Raw genomic sequence first — 14009 nt, 5'->3', positions numbered from 1 at the left:
ACAAGGAAACCCTTAGCAGGAAAAAAAAAAAAAGAAAGAAAGAAAGAAAATGTTTCTTATGGATGTATTGAGCAATAATTTAAAAATATATTTGACTATTCTTTTAGAGAAACAGTTATTTGTTGGATTTATTCTTATAGGGAATTGGGAAAATTGTAAGGCATACCATCCCCAGTTTGCAAGTAAGAGTACAAAAGCTAAGAAAAGTGAAGTAACTTATATTTCTGATTGAATCACTCCTACAGATGAAACATGAAGTAAAAAAAGCAGAAGGCAATGTCTCTGCAGTGATGCAATTTGTACTGCTGGGATTTTCTGACCTTTCAAATCTCCAAGGATTTCTATTTGGAGTGTTCTCCATCATTTATATAATTATTATAATTGGAAATAGCCTCATAATAATACTAACCAGACTTGATCCTGCATTACAGAAACCCATGTATTTTTTCCTGGCAAATTTTGCCTTACTGGAAATTTCTTATGTAACTGTCACTCTCCCCAGGATGCTAGTGAATCTTTGGACTCAGGATAGAAGCATTTCTATGCTGGAATGTGCCACTCAAATGTGTTTCTTTCTTATGCTAGGTGCCACTGAATGTTTCCTCCTGGCTGTGATGGCTTATGACCGCTATGCAGCCGTTTGTAACCCCCTGCACTATCCTCTAGTCATGAACCAAAAGATGTGTGTCCAGCTAGCAGTTGGCTCCTGGATCATTGGCATCCCAGTCCAGATAGGGCAAACTGCTCAGATTTTCTGTCTGCATTTTTGCAATTCTAACCAAGTTAACCACTTCTTCTGTGACATCCCTCCCATTATCAAGCTAGCCTGTGGGGACACTTTTGTTCATGAGATGTCTGTCTATGTAGTAGCTATGTTGTTTGTTGCTGTCCCTTTTATGTTGATACTTGCCTCTTACAGCAAAATCTTTTCCACCATTCTGAAGCTGCCAACAGCCTCAGGACAGGCTAAAGCCTTCTCCACATGTTCTTCCCACCTGCTGGTTGTGGTTTTATTTTTTGGATCTGCTACCATCACCTATTTAAGACCCAAATCCAATCATTCTGCAGGAATGGACAAGCTACTCTCTCTTTTCTACACCATAGTTACTCCAATGTTTAATCCCATGATATACAGCCTTAGAAACAAGGATGTTATTGCTGCACTGAGAAAATTATTGTTTAAAAAGCAGCATACGAGGTAGAAACAACCTAAATGTCCATCAACAGATAAATGTGGTACATACAATTTTACTCAATCATAACAAGAAATAAGTTTTGATACACACCACAACATGGATGAAACTATAAAATTTTATGCTGAGTAAAATAACTCAGTCGCACAAGGACAATTACTTTATGATCTCACGTATATGAAATATGCAAATACATTAAAAAAAAGGTTAATAGTGATTATGGGGGTAGAGGGAATAGGAAAGTTTTTGCCTAGGAGGCATTGAATTTATTTTAATGGTGGTGGAATAATTTGTAAAAGGGTAATGATAATTGTTGCTCAACATGGAAAATGTATTTAATGTCACTGATTCAATGCACGTAAAAATTGTTGAATTGGCAAATGTTTTGTTGTGTTTGTTTTTCTTCACTTTTAAAACTAGCATGATCAGCTTAATTATTAATGTTTTAAGTGCGTGTCACATAGCCATGAAAGAAACATTTCAAGTCCCTACATTTCCTGGGTTGACAAGTTAATCCTTCCTGTTTATGATGTACTTTAGGATATGTAGCTCAAGTTTACTGTACTTGGGTGTATACTTGGAAAATTGATCTATCTTCACCTTTCCAAGTCTAAATAATAATCTTGTTGCATAAATAAAAGTGTGATCTTTCTTTCTAAAAACTATGAACAGAATTTAAAATATTAAAATTATTGGTTTAAATATTCTTAAAAATATGCAACATGAGTTGCCTTAATTAATTGTCTAAATTTTCATACTTGTATTTGCTAGCATTTTTTTCTGATTCTACATCACAGATATTGGCCAATAGTAAATGAAAAATGAGTGTTCATTGAATGAGTAATTAAATGAGTGCGTGGAAAAAATGATGTTACTATCTCCTACTTCAAATTTTTGGATAAATCTACAGATTTTAGAGCATAAATGACCATTGCGAGCAAATTTATTATACCTACTATGCACCCATGTGGGGCTGTTGTTAGCTGCTGTCCAGTCAATCTTGACTCATGGTGAACGCATACACAATGGAGGGACTACCTATATCTGTACCATCTGCATGATCAGTTGTGCGGATCAGATCATTCTGATCCACAGGGTTTTCATTAGCTGATTTTCAGAAGTAGATAGCTAGGCCTTTCTTCCTAGTCCATCCTAGTCTAGAAGCTCCACTGAAACCTGTTCAGCATCATAGTAATATTTAAACTTACGCTGACAGACAAGTGATGGCTATGCTTGAGCTGTATTAGCCAAGAATTGAACCCAGGCCACCAATGCCCCTCATGTAGAATTATTCAAATCATGTTACCAAAAAAAAGCTTAAATATATTTAGCTTTCACCCTGGTAACTTCCTGCTAGAGCACTTGCTGTAACAGGAAACTCCTACTCACCTCAACCAGTTTAATCTGCAGATATTTCTATGTTCTTTTTAGCAATTATGGCCTAATGCTCTGAGTTATTTCATCTCCTTCATGACTACACTCCAAACAGCAACTTCTATACCACTTCAAATTTTAAAAGAAAAAAAAAATGAGATAAAAGGTGAGGAAAAAGTTGAAAATTACTTCTTGATTACCCAAAGTCCACACCATTGTGACTAGATTAGTTTGCTTAATATTTGCAAATTTTAGTAATTTCTAAAGTGTTTAAAATTATCAAATCTTTCAACTGGCATTAGCAAGAGGAGTGACCATCTGTCAACAGATTCATTAATGTCCATCCTGCCAACTCCAGATCCTCAAATCAACAATTTACATAAAGAGATTATTTAGTGCATATGTCACTAAGAACTTCTATTAGCAGTTCTCTTGACAGTTGTGACATTCTGTTAGTTACGTGTATACAAGGCAATTTTAGTTCCTGTTTTATGGTTATGTTTCTAGATTATCAAGCTATTTACGCTGTCTACCATCTGATATGATGTCCTACAGTTATGGAAGTAAAAATGCATGTATCAAACACCTTATACGCATATACCAAATACCTCAGAAGATTTGGTTCCTTGGTTTGGAGTTATGGACTCATGCTTTCATGCGACATCCCAGTTAACTGGCCTAATAATGTGTTTAGTGCGTCTGGTCTACCTCGTAGTTCATTGCGTACTGCCTTGGGTCTTAAAAGCTTGCAAGTGTCCTCCCAAGGCACAGCAATTCATCTCTATTCACTTGGAACAACAGAGGAAAAAGGAGAGTCAAAACTAGAAGGAGGATATGGAATGTGTGGCTACTTGCCTCCATGAACAACTGCTTCCTTTGGCATGAGAGCAGGAAAAACTACATGGTTCCTGGCTACCATTACTGAACATTTTGATGAAAGATTCCATAGAAGAATCCTGATCAAAAGTGGGAAAATGCGGTACAAAATTTCAAATTCTCATGGACTGCAGACTTCCTGGAGCCATGAAGGTTGGATGAACCCCTGAAACTATTACCCTGAGACAATCTTTAAACCTTAAATCAAAAATGTCCCCTGAAGTCATCTTAAAACTGAACAATAGTTTAGCTTAACTGCTAAAAAAGGTCAACCTTGAGTATTTTGCTCTTTTATGAACTATCTATATGGGATCAAATTGACACCAGCAACTCGAAAGGTTAGATAAGAACCTTAGGGGGCAGTGAGTTTATGTTAATGAGGGAGGAACAACTCAGAAAAGGAGGGAGAGAATGGTTGCACAACTGGAAGAATGTAGTCAATGTCACTAAATTGTACATGTAGAAACTGTTGAATTTGTGTATATTTTGCTGTGTATATTTCAAAAACAACAACTTAATAAAATTTAGAAAAAATGCATATGTCCTTTGTCATTTAATATTTTATATGTTACAAGAATTTGATACATAGTTGATGATGATGATGATAGTGATGATAGGATGATGATTATGATGGTGGTGGTAGTTTTTCTTTTTTTAATTTAATAAAGCAGAATCACAATGTCATGGGACAATGCTATGCCAGCAGTTCAGATAACAGATTTTTAATCGTTTTATAACTAATATCTTGAACAAGCTATTTAACTATTTTTTCATCACATTCACAATTAGTAGAATGATATTATAATATTCCCTAACAACTCACTGGAATATTATTAAGTTCAAATATCTACTTAGGATGTAAAAACATTTGGAAAAGTTTAAAACACCACAAGATCGAGATGTTGGCTGTATTTAGATAAAATTCTTGGTGAAATCACTAGCTTTCTTGTACTCAAATATTATGGAGGTAATTATTCCAGCGTTATTCTTGAGTAAATGAACACCCTTCAATGTCAATTACCTAGAGAAGAAAACTTACTTAATTAAACATTGGTATTATTTTCCTTTCATAAATGTAATATGTTTTGTTTTTCTAAAATGTATTGCGCATATATTTGTCTGCTGAACAAGTACTATGGAAGAAAGTTAAATATTCCTTAATATTCAAAGAGTATATTAATTAACCTTTATATTTTTTGTAAACTCAGGGTCAGTTAACAAGTGCAGGATTATAGCTTCCTTTACACTTTTGCAAAGTCCCTTCATATGTTTGTATTTTTTCCTTCTATTTCTCTACTTCTTGTCACCCCAAACGGTTATTTTTCAGTGAATTATTTTTTGTGAGGTGACGTTGCGTTGGTTCCAACTCATAGTGATCCTATGCACCACAGAAAGAAACACTGCCCAGTCCTGAGCCATGCTCACAATCGTTGTTATGCCTGAGCCCATTGTTGTCAATCCATTTCCTTGAGGGTCTTCTTCTTTTTGCTCTTTTTTGCTGACCCTCTACTTTACTAAGCATGATGTCCTTCTCCAGGGACTGATCCCTCCTGACAACTTGTCCAAAGTATGTAAGACGTAGTTTCACCATCCTTGCTTCTGAGGAGCATTCTGCTTGTACTTCTTCCAAGATAGACTTGTTCATTCTTTGGCAGTCCGTGCTATATTCAATATTCTTCACCAACACCACAATTCAAAGGCATCAATTCCTCTTCAGTCTTCATTATTCTTTGTCCAGCTTTTGCATGCATATGATGCAGTTGAAAATACCATGATGTGAGTCAGGCCCACCTTAGTGTTCAAGGTGACATCTTTGCTTTTCAAAACTTTAAAGAGGTCTTTTGCAGCAGATTTGCCTAAGGCAATGTGTCTTTTGATATCTTAACTTCTGCTTCCATGGGTTTTGATTGTGGATCCAAGTAAAATGAAATCCTTGACAACTTCAATCTTTTCTCTGTTTATCTTGATGTTGCTTACTGGTCCAGTTGTGAGGATTTTTGTCTTCTTTATGTTGAGGTTTAATCCATACTGAAGGCTGTGGTCTTTGATCTTCATCAGTAAGTGCTTCAAGTCCTCTTCACTTTCAGCAAGCAAGGTTGTGTCATCTGCATAGTGCAGGTTGTTAATGAGTCATCTTCCAATCCTGATGTCCCATTCTTCTTCATATAGTCCAGCTTCTCAGATTATTTGCTCAGCATACAGATTGAATAGGTATAGTGAAAGGATGCAACCCTGATGCACAACTTTCCTGACTCAACCATGCAGTATGCCTTTGTTTTGTCCAAACAACTGCTTCTTGATCTAGGTACAAGTTTCACATGAGCACAATTAAGTGTTCTGGACTTCACATTCTTCACAATGTTATCCATAATTAGTTATGATCCACAGAGTTGAATGCCTTTGCATAGTCAACAAAAGACAGGTAGACATCTTTCTGGTATCCTCTGCTTTCAGCCAAGATCCATCTGACATCAGCACTGATATCCCTGGTTCCACTTCCTCTTCTGAATGCGGCCTGAATTTCTGACAATTCCTTGTCAACATACTGCGGCAGCTGCTTTTGAATGATTCTCAACAAAATTTTTCTTGTGTGTGATATTAATGATATTGTTTGATAATTTCCTCATTTGGTTGGATCACCTTTCTTGGGAATAGGCATAAATATGGATCTCTTCCAGTCAGCCAGCCAGGTAGCTGTCTTCCAAATTTCTTGGCATAGACGAGTGAGCACTTCCAGAGCTGCATCGGTTTGTTGAAACATTTCAGTTGATATTCCATTAATTCGTGGAGCCTTGTTTTTCACCAATGCCTTCAGTGCAGCTTAGACTTCTTTCTTTAGTACCATCGGTTCCTGATCATATGCTACTTTTGAAATGGCTGAACATCGACCAGTTATTTTGGTATAATGGCTCTGTGTATTCCTTCCATCTTCTTTTGTTGCTTCCTGCATTGGTTAATATTTTTCCCATAGAATCCTTCACTATTGCAACTTGAGGCTTGAATTTTTTCTTCAATTCTTTTAGCTTTAGAAACGCCAAGTGTGTTCTTCACTTTTGGTTTTCTGTCTCCAGCTCTTTGCACATGTCATTATAATATTTTACTTTGTCTTCTCAAGCAGCCCTTTGAAATCTTCTGTTCATTTCTTTTATTTCATCATTTCTTCCTTTTGCTTTAGCTACTCAACCTTCAAGAGCAAGTTTCGGAGTCTCTTCTGACATCCATTTTGGTTTTCTCTTTCTCTCCTGTCTTTTTAATGACCTCTTGCTTTCTTCATGTATGATGTCCTTGATGTCATTCCAAAACTCGTCTGATCTTTGGTTATTAGTGTTCAATGGGTCAAATCTATTATTGAGATGGTCTCTAAATTCAGGTGGGATATACTCAAGGTCATACTTTGACTCTTGCAGACTTGTTCTAATTTTTTTCAGTTTCAACTTGAACTTGCATATGAGCAATTGATTGTTTGTTCCGTAGTCAGCCCCTGGCCTTGTTCTGACTGATGATATTGAGCTTTTCCATCATCTCTTTCTACAGATGTAGTCGACTTGATTCCTGTGTATTCCATCTGGTGAGGTCCATGTGTATAGTCGCTGTTGATGTTGATGAAAAAGTATATATGCAATGAAGAAGTCACTGGTCTTACAAAATTCTATCATGCAATCTCTGGCATCGTTTCTATCGCCAAGGCCATATTTTCCAACTACCGATCCTTCTTTGTTTCCAACTTTTGCATTCCAATCACCAGTAATTATCAGTGCATCCTGATAGCATGTTAGATCAATTTCAGACTTCAGAAGCTAGTAAAAATCTTCAGTTTCTTTATCTTTAGCCTTAGTGGTTGGTGCATAAATTTGAATAATACTCCTATTAACTGGTCTTCCTTGTAGGCGTATGGACATTATCCTATCACTAACAGCATTGTACTTCAGGATAGATCTTGAAATGTTCTTTTTGCTGATAAATGCAATGCCATTCCTCTTCAGGTCGATTATTAATGGATGTTTGCGGCTGTTTCTTCTCATTTTGAGTCATGCCGCATCAGCAAATGAAGGTCTTGAAAGTTTGACTCCATCCATGTCATTAAGGTCGACCCTACTTTGAGGAGGCAGCTTTTTCCCTGTTGTCTTTTAGTGCCTTCCAACCTGGGTGGCTCATCTTCTGGCATTATATCCCATATTGTTCCACTGTTAATTATTCATAAAGTTTTTACTGGCTAATTCTTTTCAGAAATAGACTGCCGGGTCCTTCTTCCTAGTCTATCTTAGATTAGAAACTCAGCTGAAACCTGTACACCTTGGGGGACCCTGTTGGTATCTGAGTATTGGTGGCATACCTTCCAGCATCGCAGCAACACTCAAACCCCGACAGTACAACAAACTGACAGACACACACAGGTTCAGTGAATTGGGCTCTAGTAACTCTCCAGATACAATTATATATATGTTATCCATTATCAGCTGACATAATTGAGGCTGACTAAAATGAAACTGATGACATAGTTTATGAATGTAGGCATCTGACTATATAATTCACTGACTAACTCATGATTGCCAACAAGGACTCTACACATTTCTTAAAGCAAAACCTGTAAGTTACTTTTATTTATCATTTTTTTCCCTAAATTTTATATTATTCCAGCTTTCTTGATGGTGGCATTTACTGACCTCTGGCCACCCAGTGGACCCCTGGTGACACAGTTGTTAGGACCTCAGCTGCTAACCAAAAGGTTGGTAGTTCAAATCCACCAGCCACTCCTTGGAAACCCTATGGGGCAGTTCTACTCTATCCTATAGGTTTGCTAGGAGTTGGGATTGACTTGACGGCAACAAGTTTGGTTCTGGTTTTTTGGCCACCCAATATATGAGTAATCTAATATATGATTTGGTAGACCTTTTTCTGAAGATTCAGGTTTTCTCTTTCATTATAATAGTGAATTTAACATATCCATCCTCAGAAATATATATTTGATAAAGAAGAAAACGTGTGCATGCCTGCCTATATCCAATTTGGATGATTGTCAATATACACAGTATACACAATTGCTTCTTCTTTTGCCTTAACAAGGACTGTTTATGCATTATATTTTACATATCATTTATTTATTAAAGCTATGGTAACTTTGTTCACATTTGTTTATTCTACAGAGCCATTAATCTCCTTCCTCTGTATTATCATTTTCCTCTGCCATTGGAGTAAGCTTATAGAAGATTCATAAGGCCAAAATTTGTGTTTTGGAGTTAATGGGATTTTAATACCAGGCCTGTTTTCCAGGTACCTCTGGGTGGCTTTAAACTGCCTAACTTTCAGCTAGTAGTCAAGTACTGAACCTCCAGGAACTCCTGTATATACATGCATATATATAAATAAAATAATACAATAAGTACAAAGTAAAAATAATATAATTATGTGGGTTTTGTCGTTGTTTTTTGCAAGCTGTATATGAATCACTATGTTTCTGAAACATTAAAGGTGTTAGATATTTTCTTTTAGGGCAGAGTCTCTTGCATTCTTAAGAGAGATGCTTCACAGATAAATGCACAAATTTTGTAGCATTATTAATATAAAGTCTCTGGATGGTGCAAACATTTAAGTGTTCAACTACTAGCCAAAAGGTTGGTGGTTTGAACCCATCCAGAGGCACCCTAGAAGACTTGACTGGCGATTGGTTTCTGAAAGATCAGAGCCTTTAAAATTCTATGTGCGGTTCTATTCTGTACATACGGGGTTGCTATGAATCAGAATCTACTTGATGGCAATTGGTTGTTTGTTTTTTTTTTTTTTTATGTTCCTGTTCTGTTGTTGTTGAAAGTCCTTCTCAGGTTCACTTTTAGAGTTATTTTGGCCTTATACAACAAGTAAGAAAGTATTTTATGTGTCTCTATTCTCTGAACAATTTTGTATAATTTGATATTGTTTCTTGCTAAAATTTTTGTAATTCACCAGTGAAACTCTTTGGGACTGGTGGTTTTTTTTGTAAAAATGTTTTGAGTAGTATTTTTTTTCTGGGTACAAGATAATGTTGTTAGGTGCTATCGAGTCTGTTCCAACTCATAGCGACACAACGTACAACAAAATGAAACTCTGCCGGGTCACGTGCCATCCTCACAATCGTCCTTATGTTTGAGCCCATTCTTGTAGCCACTGTGTCAGTCCATCTCATTGAGAGTCTTCTTTTTCACTGACCTTCTACTTTAACAAGCATGATATCTTTCTCTAGGGACTGGTCCCTCCTGATAACATGTCCAAAGTATGTGAGCTGATGTCTTGTCAGCCTTGCTTCTAGGAAGCTTTCTGACTGTAGTTTTTCCAAGACAGATTTGTAGTTGAGCATGGTCTGGACTTTGTTACAACGTTAATTCGGTTCATTGTAACTACTGGCTCCAAATATTTGTATTAATTACACATTGTACAGTGATGAGAATATTTTCTTCTTCGATCCTTGCTCTAACAATAACTGAGTATCTTGTCAGTTCTTTGATGTTTTTGAGTAGATTTAAAATAATCTTAAACATTATTTTATTTGTTTCCGGTAAGGAAATTGGTCTAAATAGCTTACTCGGCTATATACCCAAAAAGAGAACCTCCCCTCTCACAAGATTTTTAGCTAGTTCCTGGAAATGTCAGTTTTCTCGTGCTTTTACAGGTTCTCTAGTACTTACTTACTGGAAAATTGCCATTAGCATTTGCTAAATTGGTACTTGTCAAAAACATGAGATTAATTCAATTTTATTTTAAGTAATTCGTCAGAAAAATCAATCCAACCTATTTGGATATTGATACCAAGGGTAGGGAAATTCAGAAGCCAGCAGTTTTTGTTTGATGATGGTTTACTTGGATTTGAAGGTCAGAGTAGCATGTGCATAGAGAAGTGTGATATCAAAACACACACCTACCAAAGTAACAGAAGAGTGGCTTAAAAGAAAATGAGCAGATCTGAAAAAGATATTTACGGGGTAAGAAACAGAACGTTGTGCAGCCTAATGAGAAACAAAGATAATATTCCAAAGATCTCTAAAAACACTGAAAGGCTGGGGAATTTTTGAGGTTTTGGAGAGAATTGCTTACTAATTCTGTGATCAGGCAATTGTCTGTGATACCGTCGAGTGTGTGAATGACATAAAACTCTATAGGTTCAGTGGTTTAAAAAAAAAGCGTTTTGAAATCATTCATCTAAGACGCTTCAAAGTGAAAGAGTAGTGGCTGAGAAAGTCTGATTTTTTAAGGTTCAGGATGGATATTCTAGATATTTTGATGATAACAGCATATATTTTTTCTGGTGATTTTCTGTATCACATTAGCTGCAAAATCCAAGCTAAATCCTTAATATAGACTCTTCTGACACTCTTCCTCCACCCAGCCTCCTGATCCCTAATATTCAATCTGCTGTTAAAATTCATTCAATAAGTTGCTAAATATAAATATTGTATTTTTCAATTTTAGAATGTTCATTTGATTCTTTTCTATGAATTCCAATGTGAATCAGATTAAAAAAATTTTCACTCTTTTTCATTAATATCCAACTATTTATCATTTCATTTAAGATAATATTACAGTTATTTTAAAGTTTTTGCTTGCCAAATTTAGAAGGCAATCATCATGTTTTTAAATATTTGAACTATTTTCAAAGTACCTCCTAAAGGACACCTTTTGTAGAATTCTAAGTATCGTTAAAAACAACCCCAATATTAATAAGAATGAAAATTACCTATTTTAATCAATGCTAACAGTGTTTCTCTAATAATTTGTTATGCAACTACTTTAAAAAAAAATTTAGAAACTAACACAATGTCAATAATCTTGTTAAGTATTCCCAGGTGTCCTTTTAAAAGGAGCATGTTTGGAATCCTTCAGTTATTAGGTCCCCGATGTCATGAGAATGTATTTAAAAGCCCTTGCATCTGTCAACAAAATTATTCATCTAAGTATTTAGAAAACAGTTCTTTCCTTGGTAAGTAGCTTCTGTGTATATTAGACTGGTTTTAATGGTGCATAAATTGGCTTTTGTGGGTCTAAGAAAAAGAACCATTGATTTATGTCCAAAAAAGTGAGAAGGCAACTTTATCAGTCAGTACTGTACCCACAAGGAAATCTATCTTACATCACCCTTTCTGGTATACCTTCTCTGTAAATCTAAAGCATCATTTGTTTAAATAAGCTTTTAAAAATGTATTACAGATAAGAGAACCGAAGCATGACTGGTTACCTGATAGCTTAAATTAATTTAAATTTGTTTTCTATCCTAAGATAGTGTTGTTATATCTTTGGAAAAAAATTAGTGAATCATAGCATTTTGATAGGATCTTTTCATTGATTAGTATTTAAAGCAAGAATCTCAGGACTGTTGTCTTCTCATACCACTACACTTATGGCTCTTTGCTTCCCTCTCACCTTTGTGTAAATGGAATTTTGAGACTATTAGAATGGAGGATCAATGTGAACTTCCCAGAAGTACATGCCCTGCTCAGGAAATATGTGAGCCATTTATTCCTTCCTTCAGCTTCCCTACGCCCCTCACTCTGTCTCACAGTGGGTGGTCACACTATTCATACTCTATTCACCCTCAAGTTTACTCCATAGTCTTTGACTTTGGACACATCTGAATTTTTATTGTAACTGCCAACTGCATGACTTTATAATATTATGCTAAGCCTTATTTTCTCATCCAAAATAAAGAATTAATAATGGCAATCTACCTCCTAAAGAGCCTCTGTATCATGAGGCTTCGGAATCAGGTTCTTAGATTTCAATTCTGTCTCTATTACATCTTAGTTCTCAAATTTCAAGTGCCTTAGTTCCCTTATCTGTAAGAGAAAAATGATAACAATAGTATGTAGATCACAAGTATGTTATTTTTGTTGTCAAATTAAAGAAGACATACGTAAAGTGTTTAGAATATCACTTTGATGGTAACAATTACTAAATAAATGCTAGCCATTATTAATAAAACCTTGATACGCAGGTTAAACTAAGATTAAGTGAGAGCAGTATGGACACTGAGACAAATTTTTGATGTTTACCTACTATGTGTCTGTCTCTGTAAAAAGTAACTACATGGATGGATAGACAGGTAGGTAGGTAGGTAAGTAAATAAACGGATGGCTGGATGGTAGGTAGCTAGGGAGATCATTTTCTTTATTTAATCCATACAGCAACTCTGTGAAATATTTGTTGTCATTCTTATATTTAAACAAGATAAATTATATTAATTTGTCCAAGGTCCCACAACACTCATGTAGTCAAGACAGAATTCCAAACAAATTCTTTCTAAGCCTAAAGCAAAGGTCTTATCTTTTCTAAATACCCTGATTACTTTGAAAACAGGCAAAATAAGAGTAACTTAACTGCTGTCCTGCTGTAGTGCTGCATCTCATTCACACTCTCTGATGCAGTAATATGACCGCACGTTGCACAAGTAATGAACCTTTCTGATTCTCAATAGATTCTCTGTGCCTGTATCACAGGGTGGTTTTAATCATTGAATGAGATGAAGTTCAAAGCACCATCACTGACAGAGTGTTTATATATGTAATGAGAGACTGACCCAAGAACATTTTTAATTCCTTTCTTGGCATCTCTGTGGCAACATTAACATAGCTCATTGGATGCTTTACTTGTTTGTTTCTGAGACCCCAGAAACAGAGATGGACAGAATTCTCAGAATAAACACCCTGAATTATAAGAGCATAAAAAGTAATAGCTGCTAACTATATTTCAGTGAGAAGGCCATACAGAATGACTTCTTTTAATTCTAAGTCAACTTATAACTTTGTTCTTTTGTGTACTTTACTCAGTCAATTAATATTCATTAAATGTTCTTTGGAAGCCAGACATTGTGATAGATGGAAAGATACATATTTAACTAATTTAATCAGCTTGGCTAATATCTTCATGGGATTTATAGAATTACACTAAGTTCTTTCAAATATATGCTCACAGCTGGTAGTGACATTTGTTTTTGTTTCACTAATATTACTTTCATTTTATATTAATAAAAAAACTAGAACAAAAAACAATTAGCCCGTGCATGTTTTATTATACCACTCCATCCATTCTGTAAGGAGGTATTGGATGCTAGTGACTATAATTTCTTGACAAAAAAAGCAAATGATGCCATAATTCTCTTTATTCCAAGGCACATTCTACAAGTGATTTTATGTTTAATAAATATTGATATTTCTTCTTTCCTTTATACTATCCTCAGTCCATTCATTAATCCATTTAATTCTGTGTGCCAACTATTGTGTTACATTTGGGGTACAAAAAGGTAAACAAACTTCAGCATGCCCCTCTGCACACATGGACCCAACTGTCCACTGGAAGTAATAGTCATTAATCAAACAAATTAAATAAAACTTGCAACCATGAAATTTAATAGCTATTGAATTCTGAACTATATCTCTCAAATTTTATATTTAAAGAGGAGTTTGAGCCTTGGTTTCTTTATTTGATTATTTGTTTGTTGAAACAATAAAAATAAGCTTACAATTATATCTAATTGTATTTCTCTTTCATTATTATAATATTTTAGGATATTAAGATTCTCAGAAAAGAAAAAAAATATGTAAT

The 14009-nt window shown here is 35.3% G+C and overlaps 1 protein-coding gene across 1 annotated transcript; it reads left to right on the top strand.

Moving 5' to 3' along the window:
• The first annotated feature begins 245 nt into the window (after positions 1–245).
• LOC101343298 (olfactory receptor 10AG1-like) lies at positions 246–1215 on the top strand. The gene has a single exon (XM_004389210.3). The coding sequence runs from the start codon at positions 246–248 to the stop codon at positions 1200–1202; it is 957 nt and encodes a 318-aa protein (XP_004389267.2). The 3' UTR covers positions 1203–1215.
• The last annotated feature ends 12794 nt before the right edge of the window (positions 1216–14009 follow it).

Source organism: Trichechus manatus, unplaced genomic scaffold, assembly GCF_000243295.1.
Source record: "Trichechus manatus latirostris isolate Lorelei unplaced genomic scaffold, TriManLat1.0 scaffold00236, whole genome shotgun sequence".
In the NCBI taxonomy this organism is placed as follows: domain Eukaryota; kingdom Metazoa; phylum Chordata; class Mammalia; order Sirenia; family Trichechidae; genus Trichechus; species Trichechus manatus.
Note: the sequence above shows the minus strand (reverse complement) of the source record. Positions and strands in the feature narration are given on the sequence as shown.

What these genes read in the sequence shown, in the direction of transcription:
- LOC101343298 (XM_004389210.3), top strand. Translation starts at nt 246, where the DNA reads ATGAAACATGAAGTAAAAAAAGCAGAAGGCAATGTCTCTGCAGTGATG.